The following is a 22,412-nucleotide window of genomic DNA, read 5'->3' on the forward strand; positions in this document are numbered from 1 at the left end:
GCCGCGTGAGCGGACTGCTGGGCATGATAGACCACTGGTCTGACCCAGTAGCGGCAGTTCTTATGTTCTCTTGGAGGAAGCTCTGGTGGAACCCGAGTGAAATGAAGAGAGTATCCTTCCCTGATGGACAGCACCCAGGAGGTCGGATGTGATTGTCTCCCATCGGTGGTAAAAATGATGGAGACTACCTCCAATAGAGGGAAGAAAGGGGAGAGACAGAACGGTGGAGGTTATACTCTGCTTTAAACAGTCAAAAAGGCTGTGTAGCCTTAGGTGCAGGTTGAGATTTCTGCTGCTTCCGATTCTGCTGTTTCTTGGTAGGAGGGCGAGTGTAAGGAGCTGTCTTCGGAGCAAAACGCCTCTGGTAAATAGGAGGAGGGCGTGCAGGCTTGGCAGGAGCTGGCTTTGGCTTAGGTCTGACAATAGAAGCAAAGGATTTTTCATGCTCAGACAATTTCTTGGTGGCTGCCTCAATAGATTCATCGAAGAGGTCATTGCCTGCACAAGGAATATTAGCCAAGCGGTCCTGAAGATTAGAATCCATGTGAATGGTACGAAGCCAGGAAAGGCAACGCATTGCTACAAAGCAAGAAGCCACCCAGGCAGACAACTCAAAGGCATCATAAGAAGACTGAAGTAGATGTAATCTGAGTTGTGATAGAGAAGCGATTACTTCTTGAAATTCAAATTGATTTTGAGTATCTAAATAACTAAGAAATTTAGGCAAAAGAGAAATAAGGAACTCAAAATAAGTGACAAAATGGAAATTGTAAGAGGACTTTAGAGGACATCATGGCATTTTGATAGATCAGACGTTCAAATTTGTCCATAGTTTTCCCTTCCAGGAGATATGGTAGCATAAACCTTGGAAGGATGGGATCTTTTCAAAGAATACTCCACAAGTAGGGATTGGTGAGATAACTGAATTCTCAAATCCTTTACAATGGAGAGTTTTATATCTGGAAAAACTGGAATTGCATAAGGAGTCTCCAAGCATCTGGTAAAAGTTTGAGTCAGAAGCTTGTGAAGAGGAAGCTTAAGTAACTCTACCGGAGGTTGAGGAAGATGACCAACTTCGAGATACTTAGAGTATTTGGAACCAGTATCCAATTGAAGGTCCAAGTCAACAGCTATCTGACAAAGAAAAGAGGAGAAAGACAGCCGATCTGGTAATGCCTTGCCTCGAGAAGGACTCTAGGTCGTTGAGGCAGCCTGGGTCGAAAATGAAGCTTCGGCTGGAAAAAAGGCATCAAAAGAATAGGGAGACTTGGATGAGGCAATCGAAACCGCTGAGTCTTCGAGGTGTGGAAGTGGAGACCTCGATAGAGGAGTCGGCGGTCTAGTAGATCGAGGCTTAGTTGAAGAAGGACGCTCTTTAGAAGAAGAATTATGCCTGGAAGGATGCCTTTGAAGCAGATCTCGAAGATTGAGGAGACTTCACCCCGGAGAGAGAAGCAGCCGATGCCAAAGAATGGATAGGACTGGAGGCTGTAGATCGAAGCTCCAGAGGCTTGATGGAGGAATCTCGATGCACTCCCAAAGACTCTGCTCCTTGTATGGAGTGTGAGGATTCCTGCCAAGGCACTTGCAAAGAATCTGCTCCTTGCTTCACATGCTTAGATGCCAGACTCGCAGAGACTATGCTCCCTGCATAGAGTGTGTAGACTCAGACTGAGGCATAGGAAGAGGCTCAACCTCGCGGGAGTCTGCAGAATGCCCAGGCTGGATTAGAGTAGCTAGCTTTGGTCCCATTTTGGTGAGGAACTGAACAAATTGTTGCTCTAACATGGTCTGGAAAGAAGTTGGCAAGGATGGATCCGTGTCTGAAACCAGACCACCTGCCTTGGCTGGAGGTTCCATCGAGGCAGTGGAAATGTGCTTCGACTTAGACGTCTTAGGCACTTTAAGCACCACCGGTGGAACTGTCTCCTGAGTTATCTGACCTGAGGATACAGGGGAAGATACAGCAGACGTCAAGGAAAGAGCCGCTGCAAATGAGGAAGGTCTGATGAGGCTCGAGGTCAAAGCAGTGGAGGCAGGAGGGCCCTCTGTCAAAGGCGAGACCGAGGTTGGCTTCGGAGTCGAGGAAGTGGTCGAAGTTTAAGGGCTCGAGGTTGAAGAGTAGAACAGCGCTCGCACGACTTTGGGTGATGTTGTGGCACTTGAGGCACCAGCTGTGTGGGTCCGTGAGAGAAATCGCACGCTAACACTGGCTACACTTCTTGAAGCCTGTCGCTGGCTGGGACATAGAAGGAAAAACAGCTGCTGCAAGGTCGAAGCCCCTGGGCTGCAGCCGAGCAGGTAAGTACAGTGATTTGAGAAGAAAAATAACAAACCGCGGTGAGAGAAGGCACAAAGTAAGTACCGTATTTTCATGCATATAATGAGCGCGTTATACACGGTTTTTACAAACCGTGCATAATCTTGTGTGTTATACGCGTGAGCGCATTGTACAAATTTTTTTTTACATAGTTCCGAGCGGTCCTGCGGGGGGGGGGGGGGGGGGGGTGAATCGGACGTCAGGGGGGGGGGCCATCAGGCTTTCAGGGTGGGGACAGGACTTCAAGGGGGAGAGGAGGGTCGGGGCAGGGGAAAGGAGAGTGGCCAGAGAGTCGGGGCGGGCGAAAGGAGAGTCGGGGCAGCATGCGCGGTATATAAATTTTTTTTTTACATATATGCCGGTTTCCTGCGCGCTATACCCGTGTGCGCGTTATCTACGTGAAAATACGGTAAGTTAAACGCAAAGAGTCAAAGATGGACTTCTCAGCTCCGCAGAAACTGAGAACTGAGGAGACGCACCCTGTGCTGGGCGGGCATTCGCGCATGTGCGGTGCGGCTGACTCGACACTTCTAGTTTCTTCAAGCAAGTCTGCTTGCGAGGCATCTGCATCGAGGCTCCGTCAGTGACATCACCCATATGTGAGAATAGGCTGCCTGCTTTTCCTGGGATAATGTTGGGACTGCTCTCAAAGTTGACTATGCCTCTACCCCAGCAGATCACTGTATGCGCACCAGGATGGGTGGAGACACGAACACAGCCAGCATGCTGCGGAACACCGCTGAGCCCCCTAAGCATGCCTAACAGTCTGTGCTTGACCCCTGCTTAACAGAATGTGAGACCTTAAGGAACAGCCCTGAACTCCAAGGAAAACTATGCAAACTAGCTAATAGATTCCCAAAAGGGATCAGCCTGTCAAGTAAAGACTTAAGTCTGAATTCTCAAGCAGGCAAAGCTCCAAATTTACTTCAAACATGAAAATACCTGCAAAGGGGACGAATGGGGAGAGCAGAACATAGTTGCAGACATGCATGCAAAAGGAAAGACTGTAGAAGGCACTAACCCAATCAGTGAAGTACTACAGAGGCAGAGTGAAAAATCCAGAGTGGATTCCTTCTGCAGAGCATGGGAATATGTGGAAATAACCTATTGTCTAGAACAGGGATCTCAAAGTCCCTCCTTGAGGGCTGCAATCCAGTCAGGTTTTCAGGATTTCCCCAATGAATATGCATTGAAAGTAGTGCATGCACATAGATCTCATGCACATTCATTGGGGAAATCCTGAAAACCCGATTGGATTGCGGCCCTCAAGGAGGGACTTTGGGATCCCAGGCCTAGAATGTTTCACCTATTGCACTAGAATAATGGATTATTGAAGCTCAGGATCTTGTGTTACTGCTGGGGTAATTTTGCACAACTACTCCAGTATCCACCCAAGGCTCACTGGTTGAATTTCCCCCTACAAATCTTTAATCCTCTTTTCAAAGAGGAAGGGAATAGACAGCCACCTCCACCCCCTTTAAGGAGCTCTACCAGCTGAAGGGGAAGATAGCCAACCAGCCCATGAGGAATCGTATAGGACACTACCACTCCACCCCCATTCTTATATCCCTAATAACTAGGGCTGTACATTTAATGTGTTGATGAGTTAAAAGGATAACTGCATTAATTTTAACACAATTCTCTCCTCCCCCACGCCCATCCAGAATTGCCCTCCCCTAACCAATATTCTAAAGTGTGCTGTTTTTTTTCCTCCAAAAAAACAGCTGCCTTGCAGTCACTGCCTTCCCAGAGCGCTGCCCTTGCAGCAGCTCCCCCACCCCACCTTGGGAGAGCAGCCCTTGCCACCACTGCCCTCCCTGGAGAGCTGACTTGCCACCACCTGTGGCTGCCTCTGCCTACCACCTGATTGGAGAACCACCACCCCTTTCCTCCCTCCCCCATGGTCAGTTTGTTCATCCTTTCTTCCCTCTAAACCAGGGGTGGCCACACTTTCTTGGCTTGCGAGCTACTTTTAAAATGAGTCAAAATGATCTAACAAAATTTTTTTAAAAAAGCACACTGTATGCAGAGAAAATGTTAATTATTTATATCCGGGGGGGAGGGGGGGGTGTTTCTAAAAGGTCAAGGCATATGACTAAAATATGCAATATCACCTCAGTAACAACTATACAAACAAATACCACCTTCTCTTTTACTAAACCACGATAGCCGTTTAGCACAGGGAGTGCTGAATGTCCCGCACTGCTCCCAACGCTCGTAGGCTCCCTGCGCTAAAAACTGTTATTCCCATTTAGTAAAAAGGGGGTCCTAGTGCAAAATATAGACTGCAGATTGATCATTTTGATCACTAAATTTAAAATAAAATCATTTTTCCTACCTTTGCTGTCTGGTGATTTCATGAGTCTCTGGTTTGCACTTCCTTCTTATGACTGTAAATCCAATATTTCTTTCTCCCTGCCTCCAGGCCTCATTCCACTCCCCAACCAACATCTCTCCCTGCCCCCTCCCCTTTTTATTTTTACACGTTTTATTGAATTTTCACAATGGCAAATAAACCAGATAGCCAAATCCCCACCCCCAAAATAAACAGTCATACTGATCCTCTGCAATATAAGGCAATACTATCCAACCCCAAATTTCTCCCCTTCCTTTCTCCATTTCTCCCTGCTCCCCCAACGCCAGGCGCATACAAACGCCATGCACACAGCCTTCCTTCCCAACATCAATTATGACGTCTGAGAGGAAGTTCTGGGCCAGCCATGCAGCGACTGGCTGGCTCAGAACTTCCTCTCTGATGTCAGAATTGATGTTGGGCGGGAAGGCTGTGGGCACGGCGCTTGTATGTGCCTGGCATCGGGGAAACAAGGAGAACAGAACGCAAGGCAACACGAGTCTATTGCAGGCTCTACGACTTGACTCGCATTGCCTTTGCAATTGATCTTTTGGGCACCTCTGCTGTAAATTTTCATAATCGGCAGTGCTGGTAATTAAAGCAGAGCACTGTCTGCAAGCTAGGCAGCTTCAGTCTCTTGTGGTCTTTTCAGTCCCTGGAGGATGTACAGTTGTGATGTGATAGATATTTATCTTGTATTAAAAAAAGTGTAATGTGCCTAAAAAAAGTTTATGGGGCAGTAACTGGCCATAATCTTTCAGGTCCTAAAATCAGAGTCCTGTGTTATCTCTGTTAAGGAGCTATGGTGTGTGAAATATTTGCCTGTGCATTCCACAACAAACTTTCATTAATGCTGTGGTCCCCCCAGTGATACACCAAAGCATGCACCAATGATCTGAATGGTATATTTGGATTCAACACAAGTTAAACTAGAAATATGGACTTAGCTTGGTCGAGCATTATCCTTTCCACAATCTGAACCAAAGACTTTTTTCACTATTTTCCATGGAACGAAAAAAGTGGCCCCAATAACTAGACTCCTAACTTTGGAAGTTGAGACCCTGCTCTAAAACATTGCACATATTCATTGGAAGTGTACTTCCAATAAAAATTTCATCAATTTACAATATGGTCAAGTGGGGAAGCCTAGACCACTTGACATGGAATGGCCCAGATGTGAAAGAGAACCCAATAGTAATGTCTAATCTCTTCCAATCTAGTTATCTTAGCATAAGACATGAAAGATCAGATCAAATAATTGCTGCCCATCATAAATTAAACATCTACTTCTCATTCATGTACTGCTGATGAACTAGCTAATTTTCAAGCAAAACTGGAAAAAAGATCATGTCAGCCTTTACTTTGAGAATTGATATTTGAAGTTTTGCAGCTAATGGGTACCACTCCTAATATAGATTATAGAGGGGTGTTCTCTCCAGATATTTAGAGGAGTATACTGAAAGCATTTTCAAAATAAAATGTGTCATTTTATACACATACACAAACATGGAAAGATTAGGTTTACCTTGCTAATTTTCTCTCTTTTAAACAGGAATGGTAGTCTTGACCATCAGGTTAACCCCCTCCCCCCCCCCCATTTGTTGTGAGGATTGTAGAGAGCCAAATGTTTGTTTTCATGCGCCATCTCCCATCATTCTGGGATGAGCTCCACCCCCTCAGTCAGTACTAAAGCTTCTAGCAAATCCTAGAATGCAAACATTAAGAGGGGTGCGGGGAAACTCCCAAACTACATAAGTCTATTCTGCTCTAAATGCAAACATTAAAGAAAAATGCTAATTAACCACAACTAAATGAAACAAGATGGTAACAAAAAGGAATCACTTACTTGTATGCCACCTGCACCAATAGTTCTTTTGCTCTTATGAGTGAATTCTTTATTCCTGACCCTACTGGGCAGGCAACAAAACATCTGATTTAAGCAGGCTAGTATATAATCCAGACAGGGCAGGTGTCAAGACTACCATTTGTTTATGCAAAGATAAGAGCAGCTCCCCAGGAAGGAGGAAATCCAAAAGATGATTGACAAGCATTCTACAAGCAACTTGTGGGTTCAGATACAAAACCCTAGCGTTCAGGACCACTAGACACATTGCACTAGAAAACGAGTTACCTCTGAACAGAGGCTCATTACCACAAAATAAGTGAAACATGTAAACTTGGTGCACATCTTACCTCTATGAATTTGTTTAATGTTGCATTGGTTGGGTTGTGTGTGATGAGGAATCTCATGTTCTTATACGTAATTTCTACCGGAGCTGGACGGTTCATTCGAGCCATTTCGACTTATAAAAAAAAGACTTAAAAACACTAAAAAAATGTTGATGTAAAGAAACTTAGTCTAGATCACTATATCTCGTGAAACTTCTTAGGGTGTTTAAGTATGAAGTTGAAAGCAATGGGAAGTGAAATAAACAAGGGGAAAAAAAGAAAAAAGAAGCAGCAATTCTTCAATCCAGTAATACTGAGGCAAAAGGAAAGGCAGTACACCGAGGTTTACCCCATCCAGGTCTGAACTTCTTAGTAAAGTGCTCTGCCAAATTCAATCTAATACTTCTTTATCCAGGTTCGCTGCTCCTAGGGGGGCTTCTTAGTGGAGTAGTAATGAATTTCTACAGTTCACTTGTCTGCATAGAGGACATGCTGTGCCTGGCAGTAGTCTCCACTGCCCTTCAGAAACTCCATAAATGTGTGACCAAGAACACCACAGAACTGCTGTGGAAAAAAAAACACAAAAAACAGCGAATTACAAATGGGGGAGGGGGGGGCGAATTACAAATGCTATACAGCCTTTAATAGAAGCTAATGCTTAAACTAGATTCTTTTATCGCCCTCAAATGGAAATACTAAACTATACATTTTAACACACAAGCTCTTATGAATCATTTCATTTAGGTTTGCTTAATTTTTTAAATAACTAATAGAGCAGGAGGCTTTAACCAAAGATCTACAGAGTCGCGCAAAAGTTTTGCATCACCTCCAAGTAATACATTGTTCCACTTCACTTTTCTTGCTGGATCACAGCAATATTTCCGACGCCTACTGCTGCATATTATATACTGATGTGTTCAGAATTTTATGCTCTTATCACTCTGCACATTTTAAATTGATTTAGGACTTCAGATTTAAGACTTGTAACACAAATTGCGGAATGTTGAAAATGACACGAAAGACAAAACTGGATCGAAACAGTCCAATTAGATCACTCTGTTTTCAACCTATGGTGTTTGTTTTGAGGATTGTCATCAATATAGATCTTTAAGCTCTTTAGCTTTCAGACACCTACGCTAGTTCTTCAAAGTGTTAGAACCAACTGTTGCAGGAATGAGGTATCTTTTCATCGAGCTATGAGCTAAACTTTTTACATGCCTTATGCCAGCCAAACTCATAAAGTGCTCTAATAAATATTGAATGTTAAAAAAGCAACCATGAAGCGCATAAACCAGCACTTAGCTTTTAATTGTGCATTGATGTTGCTGGTGCTCATTATTCGTTACGACTTACAACCCTACGGGCCCCATAGGCTTCTTCAGGGGTCTGAAAATTAAACTGTGAACAAAAAATATGTAAATTATAATGTATACCATTAATCTATATATCAAACAATTACACACTAAACCCACGGGTACTCACTGTACAGCTTTCGCTGGAATATAAGGCAAAAAATGGCACTGGCACCCACCCAACGCCACGCATGCGCTTTTAATACTCTCCTTTAATGATGTCATTTCAGCAAACACGCATAATCACAAAATGGGAAAAGTTAAGTCTTTCAAAAACAGAACATGTGACAGTGGTTGCACTTAATAAAGAAGGCTATTCAAGCCGGCAAATTGCAGCCAGGGTGAAGTGCAATCAGTCATACACTTGCTCAGTAAGAAAGATAGGAAATGTGACTGACAGGGCTTGAAATGGAAGACCACGCAAATCCACTGTGCGAGAGGACAGGGTTGCTTGCTGGATCTCAGTGGCAGTTTGTAAGCTCACATCACCAGAATTGTCAGCCAAGTGGCAGGAAATGTGTTCAGTGAATGTATATGCCTCAACAGTACGTCGACAGTGCCTGGAGTATAGCATGTGGACTCCAGAGATGTGGGAAAACATTCTCTTCAGCGATGAGTACTTTCTGTGTGATAGGAGGCCAGTGCAACATGTTTGTAAGACGATGTAAGAATGAGGCTTTCAAACCACAGTGCCTAGACTTGACTGTAAAGCAGTGGTCTCAAACTCAAACCCTTTGCAGGGCCACATTTTGGATTTGTAGGTACTTGGAGAGCCTCAAAAAAAATGACAACTTATTAAAGAAATGACCATGAGGTAAAACTCTTTATAGTTTATAAATCTTTCCTTTTGGCTAAGTCTTAATAATATTATAATTTATAGCTACAGAGACATATGATCAAGAAATTTTTATTTTACTTTTGTGATTATGATAAACATATTGAGGGCTTCAAAATACATGTGGCCCCTGGGCCGCTGTAAAGCATGCTGTAAAGCATCTGACAAAAATCATGGTCTGGGGCTGTACGTCAGCCAATGGCATTGGATGCTTTCAGGTGATTGATGGCATGATAAACAGTGCTAAGTATCTCTCCACTTTGCAAAACATAATGATTCCGACTGCAAAGAGTCTCTTCCAGGATGACTACCACTTCCAGGATGACAATCATCAGGCAAAGATGGTGACAAAGTAGATGACATCGAGCCATATTCAACGACTGGAATGCCCAGGGAAGTCACCAGATCTCAATCCAATTGAGAATTTGTGGAATAATCTTGCTGTCAAGGTGTTCAGAAAACACCCCAAAACAAAGGTCGAATTGATTGAAGCACTGATTAATGCTTGCTTGGCACCATGTTGTACAACTAGATGCACTTCGAAAATTGTTTCACTCCATGCCTCAACACTGCAAGCTTGTTATCAAAAACAAAAGCTGACCCATACGTTATTAGAATAGTAGAAAACCTCCAGCCCTTTTCAGGGATACCTCCTCTTGAAGGAGGTAACAGTTAAAATACAAATAAACTTAGTACGTATTGAAATAGCTAATGTGTGGCACAGTGGTTGAAGCTACACCTCAGCACCCTGGGGTTGTAGGTTCAAACCCCACGCTGCTCCTTGTGACCCTGGGCAAGTCACTCAATCCTCCAAGGCCCCCGATACATTAGATAGATTGTGAGCCCACCAGGACAGATAGGGAAAGTGCTTGAGTACTTGATTGTAAAAACCGCTTAGATAATCATGATAAGTGGTATATAAAAACATAATAAAACTTGAAAAAACAAAACAAAAAACAGAACACTAATGTAATCCATTTATGAAATATCAACATTTTTCGACATTCTGCTGTTTATGCGTCATCCTAAATTAAATTAAAATGTGCAGGGTGATAAGACCATAAAATTCTGAACATGTCAGTATATAATATGCAGCAGTAGGGTCAGAAATATTGCTGTGATCCAGCAAGAAAGGCAGAACAATGTATTACTCGGAGGTGATGCAAATCTTTTGAACAGCTCTTTAATGGAAATGAATTGCAGAGTCTAGACCAGTGTTTTTCAACCTTTTTACACCTATGGACCGGCACAAATAAAATAATTATTTTGTGGACCGGCATCGGTCCGTGGACTGGCAGTTGAAGAACACTGGGCTAAGTTGTGGGCCAGACCCCGCCCATCTCTATCCAATCTCCACCCCAGAACCCGCCCCCATAATAGTACTAATTGCACCTTGCACGTCCCGTGCCTCATCTGGAAGCCTTCCCTCTGACGTTGCAACGTCAGAGAGAAGGCTTCTGGTTCAAGCGCAGGATGCCCGTAGGAGCCACTGCCCATGGCTTTGTGCACTGAATCAGTTAGGAAGAGGGAGCTGGCTCAAAGATAACGCAGCAGTTGAAGAACACTGTTTTAGGCCTGATGCACGTGCTAGCCCTGTGGACCGGCAGGAAATTTCTGTGGACCGGCACTGGTCCATGGACCGGTGGTTGAAGAACACTGGTCTAGACCAGTGGTTCCCAACCCTGTCCTGGAGGAACACCAGGCCAATTGGGTTTTCAGGCTAGCCCTAATGAATATGCATGAAGCAAATTTGCATGCCTATCACTTCCATCATATGCAAATCTCTCTCATGCATATTCATCAGGGGAGGGAAGTTTCATGGCGACTCCAGGAAGTACTTCTTCACCGAAAGAGTAGTGGATCATTGGAACAGACTCCCACTCCAGGTTTAAAAGGCCAGCAGCGTGACGGATTTTAAGAGAAAATGGGATACTCACGTGGGATCTTTAAGGGAGTAAATTCAGGGGAGGGGATACTTGGAATGGGTAGACTTGGTGGGCTATAGCCCTTTTCTGCTGCGTTTTTCTATGTTTCTAAATAGGTGGGTCTAGGAGATTTTGGAGGTGGTTTGGGAGTTCACTATTATCTATAAGGGAGCTGTAGCGAGATTAATACATGGCACCCTTTTGTGAAGTTCACAGCAGTGCCCTGTAAGGTACCCCACTATTTAGGTGCCATGTTTGGTTGACCAGCCCATCACTTTGTAGACCTCCCCCACGTCCAAAAGGTCTGTTTCTAGGCATTTTGGCCTTGGATGAAAAGTTGGACGAAAATGTGGAATTAAGATGAACGATTTAGCAGCTTGGACGATCAAATCGGCAGGACGTATAGTTAGACGATTTTTGAAACTGAAAATAATTTGTACGTATTTTTCGAAAATGTGTCCCAAGCTGTTTTTTGTTTTTTTTACTTTGGACGACTTGCAACTTGGACGAAAATAGACTTAGATGTTCCTTTCGATCATGCCCGTCCACGTGTCTGTTTTTTGCCATCTTATGCGCTGAGTTTAATCTGTGCCTGTTAGTGATTTTTGAACTTTCTCTGCATTTTCCAAGACTTTTGGATATTCCAATCTCCGACTGGGGAGTGGCTATCACTGATACTTGATTCAGTGAACATTTTGAGAAAATTAGAATCGTGGGATAGGTGGCAAAGTTCAGTTGTGGATTAGGAATTGGTTATCAGATAGAAAACAGAGGGTACGATTAAATGGTCATTTTTCTCAATGGAGAAGAGTAAACAGTGGAGTGCCGTTGGCGTCTGTACTGGGACCAGTGCAGACCCTTACACCGGATTCCACCAGATCCACCCAAAAACTTACAACTATCCTTCTCTACGCTAAAAGGTATCCACTATGCGGGAAAATTAGGGAAATCTCTCTTCAGAATCACCAAGCTCTGGACTAACTTTACTGCCTCACTATGGAATCTGGGCTCCTTCCAACTATTCCGAAAGCACCTGAAAACCAGGATATGCACAAAAACGTAATGCTCTCTTCCCCCCTACACTCATCTTCCTACCCCATTATGCTTTTCCTTCCCTACATCAAGCTCTTGTAAATCGCACCGAGCTCCATTATTGTGGAGAGGATGCGGAATATAAACTTAAGGTTTAATTTAGTATTTAACTTATTTATAAATGATATGGAAATTGGAACGATAAGCGAGGTGATTAAATTTGCAGATGACACTAAACTGTTCAAAGTCATTAAAACACATGCAGATTGTGAAAAATTGCAGGCAGACCTTAGGAAACTGGAAGACTGGGCATCGAAGTGGCATATGAAATTTAATGTGGACAAATACAAAGTGATGCACATTGGGAAGAATAACCTGAATCACAGTTATCGGATGCTAGGGTCCACCTTGGGGGTTAGCGCCCAAGAAAAGGATCTGGGTGTCATTCTGGACAATATGATGGAACCTTCCACCCAATGTGCGGTGGTAGCCAAAAAAGCAAACAGGATGCTGGGAATTATTAAAAATGAGATGTTAAAGCTAAGAATGTCATAATGCTCCAAGGTGTGACCTCATATGGAGTATTGCGTTCAATTCTGGTCTCCTTATCTCAAGAAAGATATAGTGGCGCTAGAAAAGGTTCAAAGAGTGACCAAGATGGTAAAGGGGATGAACTTCTCTCGTATGAGGAAAGACTAAAACGGTTAGGGCTCTTCAGCTTAGAACAGAGACGGCTGAGGGGAGATATGATTGAAGTCTACAAAATCCTCAGTGGAGTAGAATAGGTACACAAGTGGATCAATTTTTCACTCCATCAAAAATTACAAAGACTAGGGGACACTAGATGAAGTTACAGGGAAATACTCTTAAAACCAATGACTTTTTTTTCACTCAGAGAATAGTTAAGCTATGGAACGCGTTGCCAGAGGATGTGATAAGAGCGGATAGCTTAGCTGGTTTTACAAGTTCCTGGAGGAAAAATCCAGAGTCTGTTATTGAGAAAGACATGGGGGAAGCCACTGCTTGCCCTGTTTTGGTAGCATGGAATATTGCTACACCTTGGATTATGGCCTTGAGAATGGGCTACTGGGCTTGATGGACCATTGGTCTGACGCAGTAAGACTATTCTATGTTCTTACCATTCTGTGCTAAGTTGGATTTATTCTTAACACTTAAGGCCAGATTCGCTAAACTCACCAACGTGTCCCAACCAGTTATCGATCATTTCCCGATCCGATTTTTCCCCAACCCGATCCACCCATGCAAATGAAGGGAAATTGCATGGATAAGTAGAAAGGCAGTGATTCACTAACAGAAGAAGGAACACCAATTGGGCTTGCCGATCCAAAATGAAGTGACTGCTGAGGACCAGTTGCAACTGTTCTTGCTGACTCTCCTGCTCTCTGCCACCCTGAAATCTTGCTCCGTCGCCAAATTAGAAGCACAGTGCGAGTCCGTGGTTTTAACCCACGGGTTAAAAGCGTGCTCTGTTCCATAATGTCTGAAGAACTTGACAACATTTATGAGGAATTCTATAGTTTTGTTGAAAATTCCATCATGATTTTTAAACAGTTTAGTTATGCGTTGGCCAGCCCACTGAATACTAACCTCTGCTTTCCTGAAAACTGATTTTTGGTATGGTTCTGCAGCAGCAGACCTTCTGCTTTCCCTGCTCTGTCTTATAATTTATGAGCTCGGTGCTCTAGGCTTTATGATGGCTTTCGGTAGTAGATATAAGTATTTATGTTCCTAGTACTGCAGTCACCCCTCCCCCTTTGTTTTGATCGTAGACCAAACGCATGTGCAGATCGCATCTAGAGTCAACCAGGATTGTCTGTGCATTTATCGCAATCGCTCTGCAGCGATCTGTGGAGCGTGCATCCGATCAGATAATTTGCATGGGGACTCTTTAGTGAATCGGTCACCCGACAAGATTGCCACGGATCGCCCAGATCGGTGAGTTTAGTGAATCTAGGCCTTAATGGCTGTTAGTGGTGCAAAAAAAAGGGCTTCTGACAAGTACCGATTAAATAAGTTTGAGTCAACAGTTTTGGGTCATCCATCCATATTGGAATATTTCTGTAATGGTTGCTTCACTCTGAAAAGCGTAGGATATGCTGTGTATGTAGATCAAGGAAAATATCTACTTTTTCTCTACCTCAAGAAGATGGTAGGTTATTCAGGCTGGTGCTCATGGTTGCTTGTCTAGCTCCCAGATAGCACAGTTACTTACTGTAACAGGTATTATCCAGGGACAGCAGGCAGATATTCTCTTCATGTGGGTGATGTCACCGACAGAGCCCCCTAGCAAACGTTTTCGCAAGCAGACTTGCTCGAAGACCTTCAGGCTTGCAATTGGCCCGCGCATGCGCCCCTTCCGCCCTGCCTAGGGCATGCGTCTCCTCAGCGTGTCCTCAATTCAGATAGCAAGCAAAGAAGCCAACCACGGGGAGGTGGGTGGGTTGCAAGAATATCTGCCTGCTGTCCCTGGATTACACCTGTTAAGGTAAGTAACTGTACTTTATCCCAGGACAAGCAGGCAGCATATCCTCTACATGTGGGTGACCTCCAAGCTAACCAGAAAGGGATGGAGGGAGAGTTGGCAAATTAGGAGAATAGATGTTGCAAAACTGACTGGCCAAAGAGGCCATCACGCCTGGAAAAGCGTCCAGACAGTAGTGAGAGGTGAACGTATGAACCGAGGACCAACGGGCAGAAGTGAGAGCAATAAGGAACACAACTTTCCAAGTAAGAAACTTCAACGCTAGCGGCTCAAACGGGGGTTTCATCAATTGAGCAAGGACCATGTTAAGATCCCAAACCACCGGAGGAGGTTTGAGGGGCAGACTAACATGGAAAAGACCTGTCATGAAGCGGGAAACCACAAGATGAACAGAGATAGGCTCCCCGTCAATTGGCTGATGAAAAGCAGCAATGGCACTAAGGTGGACTCGAACCGAAGAGGACTTGAGCCCAACGCCAGACACATACAGCAGATAATCCAGGACAGCTGACAAGGAGGCGGACAGAGGCTCCAGCTGCCGAGTAGCACACCAGGAAGAAAAGCGGGTCCACTTCTAATGGTAACATTGGCGAGTGGACTCCTTCCAAGACACCTCCAGGACATCCAGCACAGGCTGGGAGAACTGGAATAGGGCATTAAGTCTCAAGGAACCAAGCTGTTAAGTGCAGACACTGGAGGTTGGGATGAAGCAGAGAACCCTAACTCTGCGTAAGCAGAGAAGGAAAAATAGGCAGAGGAAGAGGCCCCCTGGAACTGAGTTGCAACAGAAGGGAGAATCAAGGCTGACGGGGCCACCGACGAGCTATCAAAATAATGGTGGCACGCGAAGACTTGAGCTGGATGAGTCTTCAGAATCAGAGGGAACGCATACAGGAACTCATTCATCCAATCAAGAAGAAGGCATCCGCCTCGATCCTGAGAGGCGTGTAAACTCTGGAGAAGAAGAGGGGCAACTTGTGATTGAGGAGGAACTTGTGATTGAGGGGGGACGCAAATAGGTCGACATCCGGAGTCCCCCACCGAGCAAATACCTGGCGCAGAGTCCCGGAATGGAGCGACCACTCTTGAGGCTGCAGCAGACGTCTCAGCCTGTCCAGACAGTTCTGCTGGCCCTGAATGTAGACAGCGGTGGATGGCCAAATCCCAGAGCCGCACCGCCTCCAGGCGCGGGGACCTAGACCCCGTGCTCCCCTGTTTGTTGATAATACATGGCGACCTGGTTGTCTGTGCAAACCAGCACCACCTGGTCGCGAAGCAGGTGACAAAAGGCCTTCAGAGCAAGGAAAATCGCTCGAAGCTCCAGAAGAGTGATGTGACAAAGGCAGTCCGTACGGGAAACAAAGACCCTGGGTGCACAGACCGTCCAGATGAGCCCCCCCCCCCCCCAAGGATAGGTCGACGAGTCCGTCGTGAGGACCTTTTGCGGAGGAGGAGCCTGAAACAGAAAACCTCTGGAAAGATTGGAAGAGAGCATCCACCAATGGAGAGACCTCTTCAATAAAGGAGTCACGACAATGCATCGAGAAAGAGGATCTCGAACCTAGTTCCACTGGGACGCCAGAGTTCATTGAGAAATACGTAGATGAAGTCTGGCAAAAGAAGTCACGTGAACCGTGGAGGCCATGTGACCTAGAAGGACCATCATGAGTCAAGCAGGCGCCACGGGCAGATGGGTCACCATTTGACACAAACGGATAAGGGCCTCCTCACGAGGCCGAGGTAAGAAGGAGCGGAGACGAACTGTGTCCAGGACCGCTCCGATGAACGAGAGACTGAAACGGGCAGAGGTGAGACTTGGGAAAATTCACCTCGAAGCCGAGACTATGAAGGAGCACGATGGTCTGACTCGTCGCTCGCAGGTCTTTGCCGCAAGAGGACGCTTTGATTAACCAGTCGAGGTAGGGAAACACCTGCAGGCTGCGGAGAAGCAGGGCCGCAGCTACCACAACCAGACATTTCGTGAAAACCCTCGGAGAGGCCGCCAGGCCGAAGGGAAGATCACGATACTGGAGATGGAGATCCCCCATCCGGAATCTCAAATACCGGCGAGAGACCGGGTGAACCTCGGAATGTGCGTGTATGCCTCCTTGAGGTCCAACGAGCACAGCCAATCCCCCTCGTCCAAGAGGGGATACAACGTGGGAAGGGTAAGCATTCTGAATTGTTCCCGGACCAGAAATTTGTTCAGAGCACGGAGGTCCAGGATCGGACATAGATCCCCTGTCTTCTTGGGCACCAGAAAGTACCGGGAATCAAACCCAGAGTTCCACTGATCCGGGGGAACCTCCTCGACCGCCCAAAGGCAAAGCAGGGCCCGAGCTTCCTGCAGAAGGAGAGGGAGCTGAGATTGAGAAGAAGGAAACTCTTGGGGGCATTTCCAGGGGTATGCGACTGAAGTGGAGAGAGTACCCCTCCTGGACGATAAACAGCACCCAACTGTCACTGGTAAGATTCTCCCACTGGGCATAGAAATGGTGGAGATGACTCCTGATGGGGAAGGGGGAAGACTCTAGAAAGGGAGCCTGAAGGTTCGGGCTGGAATTGTCAAAAGGACAGCCCGGTCTTTGCCGGGGCCGGCGGCTGAGTCTTAGGTTGACGGGGCTGCTGCTGCAGAGGCTGTTTTGCAGGAGTCCTCCAGATAGCAGGAGTGGATTTTTGCGGGTACCTTCGGAGAGGAATTTTATATTGGCAAGCTGGAGGAGCTATCGGCTTAAGTTTCACCGGAGACGCGAAGAACCGCTCGTGGTCAGAGAGGCGCTTAGTGGCACTTCGATGGAATCATCGAAGAGCTCATGACCCACACACGGGAGATTGGCAAGGCGATCCTGCAGATTCGGATCCATATCGACAATCTGGAACCAAGCGAGGCGACGCATGGCGATGGCAAAGGCTGTAACTCTCGAGGACAATTCAAAGGCGTCATAAGAGGCCTGGAACATATACAGGCGGAGTTGGGAGAGGGTCTCTTTGAGGAGACGAAATTCCAGACGCAGAGGTTCTGGAACAACCTCCCGGAATGAGCGGAGGACACTGATACAGAACCGGAGGTAGAAGTGAAGAAGAAGTTGTAATTAAGGACATGGTTCGCCATCATCGAATTCTGATAAAGACGGCGACCAAATTTATCCATTGTGCGGCCCTATCTACCCGGAGGGACAGCTGCGTAAACCCCCGAGGGGTTCGATTTCTTCAAGGAAGACTCAACCACCAAGGACTGGTGGGAAAGCTGAGCACCTTCAAACCCTTTCACCAGGACAGTCCGGTAACAGAACTCCAACTTAGAGGGAATAGCTGTAACAGCATATGGCGTTTCCAGGTTCCGGAGAAACGTCTGCCGGAGAACTAGATGCAACGGGAGGCGAAGCGCCTCACGAGGCGTGTTAATTCTCAATTCCTGAGTAAAGCGGGAGTCTGATTGAAGATCTAGGTTCAGAGCTCTGCCAATGTCAGAGATAAAACGAGAAAAGGAGGAGGTCTGAGAAGACGACTCATCCTCCGGGGGAGACTCCGACCGAGATCGGGGTGCAGCCGAGAACAAGGGAGAAACCTCCCTGGAATAATAAGCCGGGGCCTCAGAGTCCTGCGAACAGGAGACCGAAGAGGTTCGGCTAAGGCATGTAGGGAGCGTCAAGGAACGGCCCCGTGCCAGGTAGATCGAGGAAGACCCCGGAGTCCGAGGAAACCGCTGGGGAAGCCTCTGAGAAGACAGGGTATAGGTAAAATCCCCACCTGGCTTCGAAGGAGGCCCTAGAGAAGCCGGTAAGCGCCTCAAAGGGGAACAGACACTAGAGTCCAATTCGAGGACAAGCGCGTATCGAGAGGGTCTCAAGGTCGGAGACCTGCCCCGACAGGGTGAAGACGGGGCTCTTTAGAAGAGTCGAGCCTCGCTGCAGTAGCAGGGGAAAAAGTGGTCCATGGCCTGAAACCTCAAAAAGTCACCGGTGACTCAAGGGAGGACGACTCACTCGAGGGAACCCGATGGGTCTTACGAGGAAGGCCTCGAGAGAAGAGAAGACACTCAGGCTGGTCAGACCACGACTGGGTCAAGACAGAGGTCAAAGGCGTCGAGGTCAGGACTAGTTGGCTGACCACCGAGGAAAACTGTGTGGTAATAGCCTTAAGCATGTCCTCAAACATAGGCACTGAGACCAAAGGTAGGTGGGTCGGAGGTGCAGCAGTGCGCTCCTTCGGGGGCGACTTCGAAGAAGAGTATTCCCTACGTGAGGAGGCACGCTTAGAGTGATGTCTCAAAGATGCCGACGAGGCGGCGCTGACTGAGACTCTGAGGAAGGCTTCTTTGCTGGCACACCTGAGGAGGAAAGTGGAGACTTACCTGAGGCCAGAGCAGCAGGAGGGGGTCAAGGCTGGAGCCTTCAAGCCCGAGGACTTTTGAGGCCTGTACCGCAGGATCCACCGAGGGTGCAGAGGCCGAGCTTGAGGCCTGTACCGCAGGATCCATGGGGCCAAAGAGTTGGAGAATCTTGGCTACCCTCTGACGAAGAGCACGCGTTTGCAAGGTTGCACAAGGGGGCATGACTCAACGCGGTGCTCTGCACCCAGGCACTCTACACACCAACGATGAGGATCGGTGATGGAGATAACCCAGTTGCACTTAGTGAAGTTTTTAAAGCCGGAACAAGGCCGGGACATAAGAAAAAGAAAGCCGCGGCCCTGCAAGACCAGGCGGCCAGAGCAAGACCGGGAACCTGTCAAAAATATACGAACGGAAAAAAATGAAAATAAAGAAATTAAGACGCGAGCACAGCGACTCAAAGGAAACAAACCAAGTAAGCTGCGGTGCAAGAGGGACAAGATGCACCCACCTTTAGAGGAAAATCCCCCCCAAAAAAATTCTGAACCAAATGGTGTGCCCTGTCCCCCCTCTAGTGGTAGGCTGGGACAGGGCATGTCCAATGGTAGGCACATGTAGTGGCAGCCAGCCATCCAGCACAAGCAAGCCAGCCTTTCAGGAACAAGGTTATCCACCCCTGCCTAATTTATTCCTCCCTACTCCTTTCTGAAAGTCAAAATCCATCTCCAAAACTTCAGCACGGCCCTCTTCCAGGTCTCTGACTGTGCCCAAACTGAGGCATCCAGCAATGTCTCTGAAAGCATAGGAAACAGTTCCGACTCCAAGGACACTGAGCATTCCTAATCTTTGAGGCTCCTTCATTATATGTTAAGGAAGGAGTAATTTTTATTGTTTGGTACTCCAATGCTGCCCTTGCCTGAGAGAAATTGATCCGATTATTATTTCCAAATGCACTTCTTCCAATAAAACATCATGCTGCAACTGGCTACATTGAAAAAGTCTTATTTTATTAACAATTTCAGGGCTTAGACACCATCGCAGTTCTCCCAGCCACCTTTCTCCCTGCAGCCTGACATTCTGCAAACAGGTGCTGTCTCAGAGAGGGGCTGCTGTGGTGGCGTTGAGGGACCTTCTTGCCGGGTGCACCGTCTCATGTCTTGTTAGTGTACTTGGGCAGGAAGAAGTGAAGCAAGTAGAGGACACTGTCCCCGCTCCAGAAATACGTTATTGTAGCGAGGAAGACATGCAGCGGCTGGTGCCGAGAGACACAGGGGCGGGCCACCATAAACATGGCAGACAAGCAGGCCCAAGCAGGAGCGCAGAAAGCACGCTCCTGCCATCCAATACACCACTGGCTATATGGCGCATTGTGAAAGGTATGTTGTGCGGGACATTTTAAAAGGTATGGCAGGCAGAAGTTCATGAAGTTTATTTTAAAAAGGAAGGGGGTGGTAAAAACTATCTTCGCTGCATAAGACGCACTGCCATTTCCACCCACTTTTGTGTGGAAAAAAGTGTTGTCTTATGGAGCAAAAAATACAGTTCTTCTTTGCAGAAAAGCAGAAGCTAGTTGAACGATCCAACAAATGCACCATCTTGCATGAGGACTCTGTGAAAAAGTGATATGTTCAATAGCTCAGAGTTACTTCTATTAAAGCCATTAAATATATTTTGCCTTTATTTTTTGGATTTACCCTTGTATGTAGTTCATATTTAAAGATTAAACTATATTTAGAACTTACTCAAGTACTATGACAGCTTTAATGGTTAATTTAAGCCATTTCACATACTCTAGCTTACGTGAAGATTCACAGGTACAAATTTAACTCATTTGGAGACACTACTCACTGGAGCAACATTAGTATTTACCATTTGGGTAATGGCATGAAATATTCATAATGAATATGATTATACAGTAAATAACCAAATAACCTGGGGCCTACATATCTTAGAGTTTACCCTGATACCTAACTGCTTAACCGTCATTAAGACATGCCATTAAGATATCAGACATGAAGACTTAAGGTAATCAGTCAAACTTCCTGAATCACTAGGTGGTATTTCACTACCTCAGAACAGGAGTGTCCCAGTTGTGAGAACTTCTACACAGCCTACCTCAAAAAGAGTTAGATTTAGAAACGTCAGTTGCTCTAACAATTGTAGCATTACTTATATATAAATACAATTTGCAAGGTCAAAGAACCCCAGCGCTCATGGATGGGGTATATCCATCTTATGCAGCAGCTTTGTGGACAACTAGTCGCTTTCAACCCAGCATGGAAATTGACTGACAAGAATAGAGACCCTGTATAATACAAGGTGCAAAATTTAACAACTGCACCCATAACGATCACAGGATTTCTTATTAAAGTGAAAAAAAAGAGTTAAAATCAAGAACATTTGCGAATTTAAACAAAGAAAGGTTACTCTGCGATTCACCTGTTCTTTCCATAGTCACGACAAACCGACGTTAAGTGTCACGGGAGAACCTCACCGGGAATCTCGGGGAACATGCCTCGACTTGTCCACTTTTCCTAAAGCCCGGAGATCTAACTCCCCGGGGAAGGCCACTTCCGCCCACAAACCGGAACGCCCACTCCTGACCAGGAGAGTCAGGGTAGAATACACCACGTCCAATTCCCGCCCCCACCACCCCTCGTCCGGCGCACGCGCGACTTCCGCACAGCAGCCAACTTCCATCTGAGCTCGCAGCAAAGCCACGGGTTGAACCGAACTCTTTTACAAGGCACAACATAGCCATCTTGTCGCACAAGGAGGAGGCGGGCCCGAAGCCACCGCCTTAAGTTCCAGGCACCCTTCTTTCTTGCGAGCCGCATGCAGCAAAGCAGACGGGATTATAGCACAGCAGGCGTACGCCGGGTTCCCTCCACCCCATATAATTTTTCCACCTCCGAAAAGATAAGAAGAAAAAAAAAAAAAAGGAGTCCAAAACCTTGCCCTCGGCAACCGTACCAACGCCCCGGAAGAAAACGTATTTGCCCGGCAATCACGCAGGACATCGTGAATTAGGTGAATCACAGCGAAACCCATTTTAAGAAAAGCGTGTTAGAAGAAGCTGTAGTAGATTATTTCTAGTCACCCTTTCCCCCTATCCTACGCCGCACGGGGGGGGGGCTACATTGCCACAGCGATAACCCCCCGTCCCTAGCTGCGGTGAAAAGGAGCCGCGCCACAAGCCCAGAACAAAGAAACCCCCAAAAATGGAGGACGACGACGACGTTATTAAAGGCAAGGCCGCCCTCCGCCGTAGCAAGAAGCCGGCGGCTGGACCAGAAACGAAACCCCGTCGCCAGATCCAGGGCCCAAACAGCGGGAAAAGGTTCCGGTCCCCGAGGCGCGCGCGAGGAAAAGGCGCAAGCGCTGGCGCCGGTACTTACAGGGATATGCTTACTCATTGAAGATTGTAGCCTAATCATACAGCCGGTCCCTTGGAAGAAGAAGCGCAGGCAGCGGAGGGTGTTGTACCATACAGTCGCAGCACCCTAGAGAGAGCGTCGCTGAGCTGGCAGATTCCCGCACGCTCGTAACTAATACACACACTCTCAGCCCCGCGGAGCACCACTCAGCTG

The 22,412-nt window shown here is 46.5% G+C and overlaps 1 protein-coding gene across 1 annotated transcript in view; it reads right to left on the reverse strand.

Moving 5' to 3' along the window:
* The window catches only part of PTP4A1 (protein tyrosine phosphatase 4A1), a 64,325-nt gene extending 41,913 nt beyond the window's left edge, over positions 1-22,412 (reverse strand). The window contains exons 1-2 of the mRNA XM_033937156.1: positions 22,221-22,412; positions 6,867-7,406 (exon numbers count right to left, since the gene is read on the reverse strand). Coding sequence (XP_033793047.1) covers positions 6,867-6,971 — 105 coding nt within the window. The 5' untranslated portion in view covers positions 6,972-7,406; positions 22,221-22,412. The remainder of the gene's footprint in view (positions 1-6,866; positions 7,407-22,220) is intronic.

This window comes from Geotrypetes seraphini, chromosome 3, assembly GCF_902459505.1.
Source record: "Geotrypetes seraphini chromosome 3, aGeoSer1.1, whole genome shotgun sequence".
NCBI lineage: Eukaryota > Metazoa > Chordata > Amphibia > Gymnophiona > Dermophiidae > Geotrypetes > Geotrypetes seraphini.